Consider the following 14,169-nt stretch of genomic DNA (forward strand, 5'->3'; position numbering starts at 1 on the left):
GTTAATTTTCAGTTTCGAATTGATTATTTTATTTAATTTCTACATTCATTACCATCCAACTAAAATACTTTCTATGCCGATTTTTTTATATCTATAATATCATCTTCTACTATAAAATTTTGGATAGACATATTGGTCATTATATCAAAAAAAAAAATTTAAATGTGTTGTAATTATAAGAAATCTCTTGATTTATGTTTGCTCGGAATTATGATCTATATCCATAAATATATGATTTTTTTAACGTGCATAATTAAAAAAATTATAAGAAAAAAAATCATATCTATATTGCTTTTTAATATATTATTTTTTCTTGTTGTTTAAGAAAATGGCTCAAAGGTAAAAAACTGTGATTGAGCATTTAATTTTTGAATTACGGGCTATTAAGAATGTGATATTATATTTGTTTGGCGATGTTAAGAAGAAATGTGAATTTGTGGATGAAATTGCGGAAAGCATTAAATAGTTATAATTTTGTATATAATCTGTAAACGGCAATTGTTAGCGGCCTCCTGGTAGTCCGAAGAAGATGGAGGATAGTAAGAGAGACACGATCATGATCACAAACGATGATGGAATCGACGCTCCTGGCCTTAGAGCTCTCGTTAACGTTCTCCTCGCTACCAATCTTTACGATCTTCAAGTCTGCGCCCCTGATACGTACGTAACGCTCTCTTCTCTTTTCTTCTTTTCTCAATATTCTACATTTTCATGCTAATAATAATATATTGCTACTTTTTCCTTGAGTTTCTTTTTTATTAAATAAGTCACAAATTTTGCGTCACAAAGATTAATAAAATATTCAGATCAATGAGTGGCTATTGGTTTTATTTGTTACATAACTATTTCAAATTTGAATCATTTTCAGTGAGAAATCAGCTGTTAGTCACAGTATTACATGGCTTCACCCAATTGCTGCTAAGAAAGTTCACATTGATGGAACCACAGCCTATGCAGTTTCTGGTTTGTTTTCTTCCTTTTTTTTGTTTTTGTTTTCCTCACTATAATCTATGTTTTTCTTTGCTTTTGCATATTCATATGCAGTGTGCACATGTTCAACTACAAATATGCATGTTTATTTTCTCCTTTTATAGATTTTTGGGTTAATTTTTTACTTCCTTAACCCCTTCAACGTAACTATTTTGAGCACTATGGAAAAGGTAGTTTCTTGTTGCTTGTTTTTGCCTATTTTTCATTAGTTCTGATGATAATGCTACTGATTCATTCTTTGATATTCTTTTTAATACTGTTTTCATTGGATGAATTTCTAGCAGATCCTTTTCAATAATTCAATCACTTGAATAAAAAATTGTGTAACTCTGCCTTTTAATTGGTTTATCAGTTACTTTTAAACACTGAAATACATTAGCAGTACATATTCTCATGTCTTACAGATTATCCTTTTTGCAACATCTTTGCAGGGACTCCAGCTGATTGCACTTCTCTTGGAATTTCCAAAGCACTCTTTGCTACAGTAGCTGATCTGGTATGGTACCCCTGTCGTTTGGGCTTTTAGTTTTGCATTCTGAGTAATTACATTGTTGAAATGGACTTTTATCTTTTCCTTAGCTTCTGTTTGTTTTCACATTGAAAACAAAGCCAACTCACGTGTAGGCCACTGCTACATTTTGTAATTTCCATGTTAGACACACTTTGGGATGTTGCTTCCTCTATCTGCTTGGCTATTTTTCTTTATCACTGAACGTGAGTCATCTTATTTATTTAGGTAGTCATTGAAAGGTGTTTGTAAAACTTATACCACATCTGGATTTTGTCCCTGATTTGAGCTACTTCTGGTTTTTAATATTCTTTATTTTGTTCTGAGATGTTATTTTACTGAGAAATTTCCCACAAATAAGATCTTTTTGACTAAGCTATGCAAGATAAATAAATTTGTCCAGCTGGTTGCTAATGTGTCAAGCATATTTACAGGTAGTAAGTGGCATAAACATGGGTAACAACTGCGGTTACAACATGTAAGTAGGGTCTTTTTCTCCACATCTTTAGTCATCTTAATACTTTTCTAGTTCAAACTGCAAATTATTCCCTTACGACTTAAAAAGAGCATGTTTGTCACAAGACAGGAAAGGAGACAGGACTTTAAGCCCTTTTCTTTAACTAAAAGATTAGTAGTATAGCTCAATATCAGTAGTTATTACTCCACAGCATTTTTATGTTCATAACATTACTGATTAGGTTCACTTTTATGCAGTGTTTACTCAGGCACGGTTGCTGGAGCTCGAGAGGCATTCTTCAATGATATACCTTCTATATCCATTTCATACGACTGGTATTTTTGCAATACTTGTGCCTGGATATTGCTGGATTATCTTGAATATTTGTTTTGAATCGAATTTTTAAAGAGTTTTTCTTAATATATAGCTCATAGGCATTATATTATATTCTTTATTCATCTATCACCTGATACAGAAACTGCTATTAGTGTCCTATATTTGACCATTTCGAGATACTATCAATCCAGGGTTAAAGGAACGAGTAATCTACATGACTTCACCCTTGCCGCACAAGCATGCATACCTATCATAAATGCTTTGATGGTTGATATAAAGAACCAAAGATACCCTAAAAAGTGCTTTTTGAATATCGATGTACCAATCAATGTTGCTAATCATAAGGTATGTTTATTTCACAATATAGGATCGCCATTGTTGATTTTGGCATTAGTGTTTATTGCTCTCCATACAACGACTTAGAATTAGTCCGTGGTTCTTCTGTGTCTCCCAAAAAGGGTTACAGGCTTACTAAGCAGGGTAAAAGTATAATCAAGATGGGATGGAAGCAAGTCACCTCCGAGGCAGAAGGACGAAAAATGTTATCCGATATGACCAATACAGACACAGCAGCACCTACAGATTTTAACATGTCATCTACACCTGGAAGTCTTTTATTTGCAAGAGAAGTAGGTTAATTTCTCTTGAAAATCTCTAATATTCATTTAAACAGCTTATTTCCGACAACTTAGAATTGTGCTTCTTGTTTTCACCAGTGCTACGTAGCTTAGAATTGTGCTTGAGTATGATGTAGCAAACTATTTTAATTTTGTAGGTAAAAGGTGTCCAACTTGATCATGATGATACTATTACTGATCACAAATCTTTGCAGGAAGGATATGTGAGTATATGTAAATAAAAATATTGGACAGTAAATGCATAGATTGTGGCTAACATGATTTCCCCCTTTTTTTTAGATTACTGTCACTCCTCTTGCTGCTATCTCTCAGGAGGAGGTAGATTGTCAAAACTATTTTAAGGATTGGCTACAAAGTGTCTCAGAATCTCCCTCTTCGTCGGCTCTATAATTCTGTAAGACATTTCAAAATATTGCTATTGCTACCAATAATGGAGCTCACATTTTTATATTCTGTTCAGTTGAGAAATAGATGGCCAAGTGAACAGTCTTATGAAGCCATTACTAATAACTTTATACAAGTATGGTCCTATAGTGCAATGCTTCAATTTGCCTTTAGGCTACAACGCATCAAAACTCAAAAGGAGCTATTTTGGCCATCAACTAAATGAGATATTGTTTTCATTTTACTAAAATTTAACAAATATATATTAAATTATTATTCTCTTTATTTTGCAGGAGTTTTAAGAAGGGGGTATTCATATGTTGCATTGAGAGTTGACACTACATAGCTTCAAATTAGCAATAAAACATAGGTGGTACAAGAATGCCAAAATACAACACTTCGGCTAAGAATTACTTACATGAAGAGATGAGAGAGTGAACAGTTTTAAAGAGACAATTTTTTTTAGTGAGATGCTACATTTTTATTGGACAGAAAGAAAAAAGTTATTAAAAGGAATATTAAAATTATTCAATTATCATCCTTTCTTAATTAGTTGCTTCCCGTGGAATGTCATATGATTAATATCACCCCACCTCTTCTCCATTTCTCTTCCTTTTTTCCCATGTTAAGATTTATGAATGTCTATTCTCTTCATATCACTCTAGTTTGGCTTGGTGAAAGGGATTTCTATCAAGTGTCTGTTCAGTTGAGCGGTGGACAACCGTCACTGTGAATTTAGTTTTTTAAGATCCAAGATATAGCTTTTAATCATCGTGATTTTCTATCTAATTTTGGTCTTTTTCAAACACATTTAATCAGGTGCAAAATAAAATTATATAGATTTTGAGTAATTTGTTAACGTAAATGTCAGTGTCACAGCTCAAAATACTTTTTTTTATAAAACTTGCTATGTGATTTGAATGAGGAGGCCTAATTTCTAAAATTTTCTTTAACCTAATAATATGTGATTGACAAGGTTATAGCTTGTGCTTTCACAAGTCAACTTCAACAAGGAAAGCAAAGTAAGAAACAGTCTTTTCATCAACTTAAAATAGACAGCTAAACAAGAAAAAAGCCTTAAAAAAAACAAAACAAAATTATAATTTTATCTTTCCTTCCTACTCTGTTTGAAAACCTCAGGAAATACTTCCATTATTACTTGAATGTGTGCAGAAATCAAAAGCATTCAAGAACGAAGAAAGATGGAATTATAAAATAAGAGCTTATATAGTGGTTGCTTTTAAAACAATGTTTTAGTGTCATTAGTGCTACAAAGGTTAAAAAGAAAGAAAAAAAAAACTATGGTACTATGGACATTATAAATATTTTTATGTACATCATGAACTTCTTCTCAATCCTTTATCACGCTCATCATGCATGGTCTTCATTTTTTCGATGGTAAAGAAGATGAATGTGATTCCACTAGTATTGACCAGAGGACATGCACGTCTTCATAAGGGCAAGATTTAACATCTTCATATAGAATGTAAAGCCCTCTACCTGAAATGTTAAAAAAATATTTGAAAAATCATGTTTGAGTGAGAGGAAAGAAAGGAAGAAATTCAGTGCAGAAAGAAACGAAAAGAAATTGGAATATTTCTTTCATTGTTTTCAAAAGAAACTGTGGTGTTTTTGTTTGATTGGTTTAGGAATAGAAGCTTTATGCAAAGTGCACATACATTGTAAAAAAAAGAAGACACAACTGACAAGTCACAAGCATTGTTTGGTTAAAACAAGCATATATGAATGAGAGAAAACAATGAAAAATAAGACATGTATCTGTGGAGAGTGTTAGTGAACGTACTCTTCTTTTGAGTTGAATTCAATCTGAACCATAGCTTCTTCAGTGGAGAGAAGAAGGATTGCAGCCACCCCATTTGGTGAATTGGGTGTGGCTCATGCAAATGAAGTAATGTGGAGGTAAATAATAAGACGGGTGCCACTAGGCTTTGCTTAAACAAGGGTGAAGATTTTTCAAAAGTCACTTCATATTTTGACACATTTTAAATTCCATTATATCAATATCGTCTGACACAAATGGGAGATACTTGAGTCTATTAATCATTTAATGAAAAGTTTAATCTCTAACTAGTATAAATAAAAAATCTTATGCTAGAAAAATCAACCGTTTAATTATTTCAGTTAACTTGAAGAATTAGTCTCTAGAATTACAAAGGGATATTTTAATTTTAAAAAAAAAAATTGTTGCTGGTATAGTGCCCTTTTCAAACCTTTTCAACCTTGTAGAAGAAGAAGCCATTCCACCAATCAGCTATCATTCTCATACTATATTGTTCACCACAAAATAGAAGCATCTCTTGGTACCTATTTTTCATTTTTATATTGGCTTATTCTTGAAGATAATTACCATGTTTTTCACCATCATTTTAGCATATAACTTAGTGGTAAAAGGCACACGTTGAGAGGGTTTCTTGTTGTGACATTTAGGTAGTCCTCTTGCATTTCAAGCAAGTATATGCCTCCTCTTTTTTTAGGGTATGTCACAAGGCTTTGCTCCATATAAGTACACCTATTTGGAATTTGGAATAGGGTGCCTTATAAGAGTGAAAATTTATTGATTTTGTTGCTGACTTAGATTTGACACGTCACTCAAATTAATTACTTGACTGAGTTTGAAAATTTGTATTACTTTTTTATATGCATAATTAAGAAAATTGTTAAATATATTACTATGAAAATGTAAATTTATATCGAATCCTTTATCTATTCAATACAATCTCACCTAACACTAGTTATAACCAAAAAAAAATTGAAAAATTAACTATAGAAAGCACCCATCCTGAAATTGAAGTATCTTAAATAGTAACAATGCACATGCACTTCTTCTATTCTATTTTAAGTTCTAAACACTTCCATTAACCACATTGGTCAATGGATTCAAAATCACAAATTAAACTTCGACTATGGCAGCAATTTATCCTCTGATTAATGATCATATACCATACTTTTTTGACAAAATATCATATAACTTGAAAGATAAAAAACAGTTATTAGGTAGTACACAGTATAAACAAGTTCTATCGATCCACAATTAATAGATTTTTTTGAGAATAAATAAAAAATGCTTTTTTTTTCTTTCAAAAACGGTGAAATGTTGTACCAACAAATGATAGATTTTCCTTTCGACACTACCAACAATTAGGAGCCCTTTTACATTTTAAAATATGATCACATTTTTTTATACAAATTATCACTTTAAGAGTTTTCATATGTATGTTACAATTTTTTTTAAAAATCAAAATATAAAAATAATTTAGATTTTTTTTAAATGAAAAATTGTTTTAAATACTTTTTCATAAAAATTATTTTTCATAATTATTTTTTAATAAAAAAGTGATTTTTATCGCGGTGAAAAAATATCTTCTATTTTATAACTCTAAGTTATTAAATATTAAATTAATTTTTTTTATAATCTTAACAATTGGACCTATATATCGACGCAATATTAGTGACATAAGAATTTTTTAAAGTTAATTTTCAGATTTTAATCTTTCCAAATACATTTTGCGATCTAAAAATAAACTTTCAAAAATTCTAAGTGCATTAAATTGAAGATGTTAATAGCTACAATTTTTTTTTTTAAAAATCAAATAAATAGTTATATACATTGTTCAAGAACATCTAATATATAACTATTAATTTGATTATTACCCTTATTAGATATGGTTCAACGGTGTTCTTAAATTCTAATAAATATTAATATTATTAACCGTAAGTTTTATCTCAAATTTAGATATGAGATAAATTTAAAATTTTACAATGTATATGAGTCGATAATTTCTATACCTATAAAATACAGTGGCTCAGTGGCCATGCAATGATGGTTTTATCCTATATCTTCAACATTTAATATTTACTCTCATAAATACAAGAAAATGTCTTTTTTACCCTTGTATAAATCTTAAATTTTGAATTTTTTCACCATTCCATCATTTGATATTTCCAATAAAAAAATGAGTAAATTTTTTTAAATTTTACCTGAAAACTTAAAAACTTTTTTTAAATTTTTCGGTACACAACATATATTCCATAAAACTTCAAAAAGATTTCCGGTTCATAAGTCATTTCCGAAATTTTTTTTTCAAGTTTTTTAGAACTATCGGAGTTCCGAAAAACTTGATTTAAATATTTTCAATAAATAATATATTCAATCTATTTTGCAGTTAAAGTCATTTGATGTATATCAGAAAACTTGTGAAGAAGTTTTCCGATAACTCCTATATTGTACCGAAAAACTTGATTTTTAAGCTTATGTTGCAGAATTTTTTTTAAAGATTTCTGATCCACACCATTTTACTCTTGTGTGCGTTTTCTCGTAGAAATATTCTATACTGGAAAACTTTTTTAAAGTTTTTCGGTAAACTTTTCTATAGCGGAAATCTTTTTCGATAATTTATGAAAAACTTTTACCTATCAGAAAATATTTTTGTTTGGTCAGGAAATCTTTCAATGGTAAAAAAATATGAATTTGAGTTGATAAAATAGTAAAAAAAGAAATAAAAAATATATTTAACATTTAAAAAAATTTGTGGAGGTATAATACAAATGTGGAGGTATAGAGTAAATTATTCACATGCAATGCCAGCAAGGACTAAATGGTTCTGAAATATAAGTTGAAGCCCAACCCAATTAAACAACAATGTTTTTTTTGGGAGCAGATATAACTAAGAAAATTTTATCCTATACCCTTCACATTTTACCTTTACCTCCAATGCAAGAAAATGACCTTTTTGTCCTCATATAAATTTTAAAATTTATAAGAAAAAGTAAAATTTTATCGAAAAACTTTTTTTGAGTTTTCCGGTACACAACATATATTCCGAAAAACTTTTTCTAAATTTTCCGGTAAATAAGTACACTCCGAAAAACTTTTTACAAGTTTTCCAGTAAAGAAATTATATTCCAGAAATTTTTTCCAAATTTTCCAGTAAAATAGTTACACTCCAGAAAACTTTTTCCAAATTTTTCAAAAAAATAAAAAATTTGGCGTGTACTAGAAAACTTGTTAATAAGTATTTCAGTACACACTAAATTTTTAAATTTTTTTATTTAAAATAATACCGAAAAACTTTTAAAAAAATTCCGATAAACCTTAATTTGAGTTGATAAAATAGTAAATAAAAAATAAAAAATATATTTGACATTTTTAAAAATTTATGAAAATAATAAATGTGAAGTACAAGATAACTTTTTCTATAACTAAGTGTCATGATCTCGCTACGGAACAACCCACCATAAGATCTGGTGGGCTAAAATTACAACTTTCTTTCTTGACATGTTGATCTATCATGACTAGTTTAAGAATATATTTTAGATAAATTTGTCACCACAATTGTACTAATTCTCATTCTATCGATCAATACATTCAATAACTACTCGTTTCTCTTCGAAGTATTTTTAAGTGATCTTTCCTAAGAAGTTGTGAATATATCAAATTAATAGAATATACAAAATATTAATAATATTAAATATGAAAGAGAAAAAATAAAAATGATTTTTATATTGATCAAATAAAAAATAATAATTATAATAGTAAGTATAATACGATTTATATATCCAAATCGTAACAATAATTTCTATCTAAAGTAATTAACTTATAATCAATTTTGCATCTTTAATACACATTTCAAAATGAAAATTAAAAAATACAAAAGATAAATGGCTGAGATAGAGTTGGTAGCATTGGACTTTTACAAAATATATATATAAAGTATAGTTTTTTAAAGTTAAAAAATCTTATTATTATTAGAGAGTTACAGATTATTAAAAAATATTACTGTGTGAGGTCATCAATTTGAGTTCGGTTAATCTCAAGTATGTTAATTCAAAAACAACACACCATCATAACCTTTTTTTTGTCAATATCATAAGTTCATAACCTTAAAACAATGGATTTTCTAGGCGGGTCCAAGTTTCAGATGCAATAGGAAATGGCATGGGACCTATATAGTCCACACTTGCAGTTTTGCTGCATCAAAGTTGTCTCAGGGTTAGTCAATGTGTCATCAATTGAGCCGTGGACAAAATAATGGCTGCTCCAATTACATTACCGCTAAATTAAATAAAATTTAAATGCAAATAATTAAAGTTATGTCCAGCATATGATAATGGTGGGTTCTCAATACTAATTACATTACCTCTTTTGCTTTTGCAACGGTTGGTTCTTAAGGACTTTCGGGCAGGTGCCCAATGAGAAAATGTTCATAAACTAAGAAAAACCCTTTCTCAGTTTTCCCGTTATATGATGTGCCACCAAAGTTTTAATATGCACGTCATAATCCACTGTTACACTTTATTGAATGCACAAAGCACACCAACCTACTCTATTCATTTATAAAAAAAAAAAAATATTAATTATTTTTTATAAAAAAATTTAAATATTTCTTAAAATATTTTTATAATGTTATAAATATACTTAAAAAATTTCAAGTTACATATGAGTTTCATAAAATTAAAGATAAAACATGAAAACAGAAAAAAATTATGAACTAAAAATATTTTTTATTGAATTTTTTTTTGCATGTATTATTTATATTTTAATTAATACTACTTACAATATTTTTAACTTAAAATTTTCTACTTTGACCAACAGATGTTGAATTTAGCGAAAATGAGTAGATTCTCACAATAACTATGATTGGTGACCGGGGAACTTGAATTTGAATATATATTAAAAGAAATATCTATATTTAGTGTTGACACGTCTTAAATAAAATTACTCGACGAAGAGTAAACTTATAAAAAAAACTTCTACTTTATATGTATAACAACGATGAGTACATTAATACTACTTATGTTACTTTTTAATTCTCGGTTTGAGTTTATTTTCACAAACCAATGAAACTATTAATTTTTCTATTTTCATAAATAATTTCATATTTTTCTTGTATTATCTTTAACTATTTATCATTTAAAAAATCTACTTATTTCTATCGCTACAATAAATAAACATAAATAATTTTGACAAAATAATATTTAATATTACTTTAAAATTTAAAAACAATAAATAAAAAATAATATATTTTTAAAAAATGACACTTAAAAATTAAAAGAAGAAAACACTTAAAATAGTAAGTTAATAAAAATATTATTACTTTTGTATAAAATAATCAAATAGAATGATTCATTACGAAACAATACAAATATTGTTTTTTCCTTGAAATATCAAAACTAGTAGTTGTATAAACTATAAAGGTTGACAAATGAACATAGTTAAATTAGTCAAACGTTGTTCATTTGGGAAAAAGAAAATGTCCGAAGAGGATGTGGTGGTTTAGGTTCAAAACGGAAGGAAATAATTGGTCTAAGACTCTAAGATATCAATAAAAAGTTTAACTAGACATCCATGAGAATGGACAACCTTTTTAAGTTCTAATAATAGTGTAGTTACCGTTGATTAATTATTCGATGCCTTTGCGGTCGTCACTTTTAAGTTTAGACTTTGAAGTTTAAACTTCCTTTTTGAGCTTACGAGCTTACAACTAGTTCATAAATTTGTAGTATAAATTTAAAATAAAACGCGAATAATTATCACGATAGTTATACAACACGCATGTTTAAAATTTATACTTTATAATATTAATACTTTAATCTTAAAATTTCCTTGAACTGATTTTGAATTTTTAATAAGTATATTTATAATATTAGTATTAATTTTGCAATAGGTGGGGAACACATGATTTATGAGCGTGGTGTCCCAGAATGAATCCTTTTACATTTCCATATTTATTCCATAATTCTCTGAAGGTAATGGGAAACCTCATAAGCTCTGTCCATTTCAGGTTATAAAAGTAGACATCAAGGCCCTACCACTCTTTATTTGGTCAAATTACATTTTTCAACACAGGGAAACATATTACTACCGTATAAACCAGAATGAAATAATATAAATGTGACCTTGAATTTTAATGATTCAATCATGATGTGGTTAAAAAAAAAGTGGTGTGTGTGCTGTGCAATATGCATTGGTCATTAATATATATGTTCACAAGTGCAATAGGGAGGGAGAAAAGTGTTGTTTCAAATTTTGAAATCAGAGAAAGTGATCAAAAGATTTTTCTTACTACTCCTACACGGGTATGGGTAGGTGTGGATAGATGTGAACAAAGAAAAACCACCTTTAGTAAAATTGGCCACGTGGGATGAAGAGATTTTCAATCAAGTTGTAAAAAAGTCATATATATAAATTTCTAAATTAATCTATTCCCCAAGAGTCTCACTAGTTAGCTCAACTAATTAGCCAAGTCATATATATATATTGTATTAAATTATACTTTGCCAAAATTTTAAATATTAGTTTTTTTAGTACAACTTTCAAATAATATTAGTTTACTTCTGGATAAAATCTCCAAGTGTCAATTTGTCCTATATATAAAAAATGTTAAAAACAAGTAAGAGAGAGAACAGAATCTCTTGGATATATGAATGAGGACAAACAAAACAAATGTCACACTAAATTCCACCATTACAAGTATTAATTAAAGAAGAATAGTAACAAGTTAAATAAAAATAATCAATTGAAAATTGTATATTAATTTTTTTTAAAATTTTAACTTTACTTTTTTAATATGAATTTTAATTTTTTATGTTTTATCGAATGTATATTTGTTAGTCACAACTTTAACTAATTAATTAATGTAAGTAGAAAGGTAAAGCTTACAACTTTATCTTTGGAAAACCCAACTGTGCGGCCTAAATAGCGCTTTACTTGGTTAATTGCTTTCCCTCATCCCCACAAAATGCACTGTACTAGCAGTATTCTTTCAGTTAGCAGACGAGTATATGCTTTTATTTGTTTAATTTATTTTATTTTATCCCTTTTTTGATTCTGTAATCTATTTCAATATATATTGACTTTGGCTTTCCAAATTGGGCTCCATACTTCTAGACAATCAATTAATTAAACAATGTAACGGTGGATAGCTACATAAACAATTATTAAATTAAATAACTCACATATATATAAAAATTTAATTGTAATATATTATCGGTGTAAAAGATAAATTTTGCAATTTTAATATATTACAATCATTTATAGATATGATTTTAAAATTAATTATTATAAAAATTAAATATTTTTATTATTAATTATGTATATGAATTAAATGCATAAAATAACTAAAAATTGGTGATACCAAATACTAAAGATGCATGCATTTAAAAAATTTGAAATGTAGAGAATGTCTTGGGCATCAAATTAATTCTCTCTTTCATTTGGTTTTGGTAATTGTTGGTGGGTCACTGCCGTAAGGACAACGGAGGTTGAACTTCTATGAACATATTTAATTTATTATGTTAAATTGTGTTTTTCAAATATCGTGGAAGGACAATTATCAAGGTTTTGACTTATGGAACCAAGTTAATTTTGTATATTTGAATAATGTTATCCGTGTGTGTCTGCCCATGAGTGTTTTCACAAGCATTAATTTGTCGTCCAAAATCTGAGTGTATAGTAGGTCCAGTTAATTAATGTGCCTATTTGTTTCATGCATTTTGTATGTATATATATATACAGGAATTTTCTTGACATGTGGTTAATTGTCATCATCATGCAAAATAAAAATAAAAATAAAAATAAAAGTCATTGTTTTAAACTCCAAATTGTTTATTGCTAAATTAGTCAGGAGATAAAGAAATATTAAAGCTCTTCAGCACTCTTTGAGAATGTATTTTGCAAGGATGAAACCGCATATCCACATACTAAGTGTTCTTAAACACACCTATTTAGTGAGAGTCAACTAATTGAAGGCAGAGGGTATTTTAAGTAATAACTAATAGTAAAGTGTAGACTTGGTGTTTATAGTCCATTGCTGATGCATGCATGATGCATCAATCATAACGAATTGAAGGAAACAAACTTTGAAAGATTCTCATGCATTTCAAAATATTCAAATTAACAAACAATATTATATATATACATACATATAGCATCGAAATGATTTAATACAAGTATACAGAGTTTGAGTGCAGAGGAAAAAGGGGAATAGAGGGGAAAGAAAACATTTACCAACGTTGTACGAAGGAGTTAAAAAAAGAAGAGAAGGAGAATCTCCCATCAAATCTAAAACAGAAAATGGTGATGGTAAATGAATATTCCCTTTAACCCCCAATGTAATAACAACAATCTAAACCTAGAAAAGTGGTATTCACCATTTTCTACTTTCTAAGGGAACAGAACAATAACAATTATACTAGCTAGACACACACGCAAAGTAACCACAGTCTCAAAATTACAACCGCTGAACATAGCTCATAGGTAGATATCATAGGGAAATTATGAGACTGTAGCTTGCTCTATTATTTCCATGGAGTCAAAAGTTATTACAAACAAAATAATCCACTCTTTTTCCGTAACACAGAAACTAATTGTGGAAAAATAGATATAAATTCTTAAATTAGAGAAAAAAAATTACTTTAATGATAATTAGAGAATAAAATTATATGAAATTTATAATTTTCTTTTAAATACTTCAATCTCAACCACACTCAAATTTTCTAAAATCAAATACCTGAATTAAAGTATTTTTATTAATGTATCAAATAATACAGTCTTCATTTCCCTTTATAATACTTAGACAATTAAATAACTAAATTCCAACCTAACTAAGAGTATGATATAGGTATACTTTATCCCACAATATCCGTCCACATGGGTGAGTAATATTTTGGACTATTATTACTCAGTTATTGCACTTAATTTCTTATCATTCTATTTTCAAAAAAAAAACAAAAATAATAATGTACTTGTACTAGTACATATATGTAATTACTCTCCTCCACAGTCCTTCTCCTATTGAGAGTGATTTGAGATTAATCCATCACTGCAGCCTTTCCCT

General features: G+C 28.5%; 1 protein-coding gene across 1 annotated transcript; it reads left to right on the forward strand.

Moving 5' to 3' along the window:
- Nucleotides 1-360: 360 nt before the first annotated feature.
- On the forward strand, nt 361-4,067 carry LOC101493738 (uncharacterized). The gene is made up of 10 exons (XM_004496681.4): nt 361-660; nt 869-963; nt 1,422-1,486; nt 1,933-1,976; nt 2,213-2,290; nt 2,483-2,636; nt 2,750-2,920; nt 3,067-3,132; nt 3,209-3,323; nt 3,607-4,067. Exons 1-9 carry the CDS (start codon nt 530-532, stop codon nt 3,317-3,319), a joined length of 915 nt encoding a protein of 304 aa, XP_004496738.1. The 5' UTR covers nt 361-529; the 3' UTR covers nt 3,320-3,323; nt 3,607-4,067.
- The last annotated feature ends 10,102 nt before the right edge of the window (nt 4,068-14,169 follow it).

The sequence above is a fragment of the Cicer arietinum genome, chromosome 4 (genome assembly GCF_000331145.2).
Source record: "Cicer arietinum cultivar CDC Frontier isolate Library 1 chromosome 4, Cicar.CDCFrontier_v2.0, whole genome shotgun sequence".
Lineage (NCBI taxonomy): Eukaryota > Viridiplantae > Streptophyta > Magnoliopsida > Fabales > Fabaceae > Cicer > Cicer arietinum.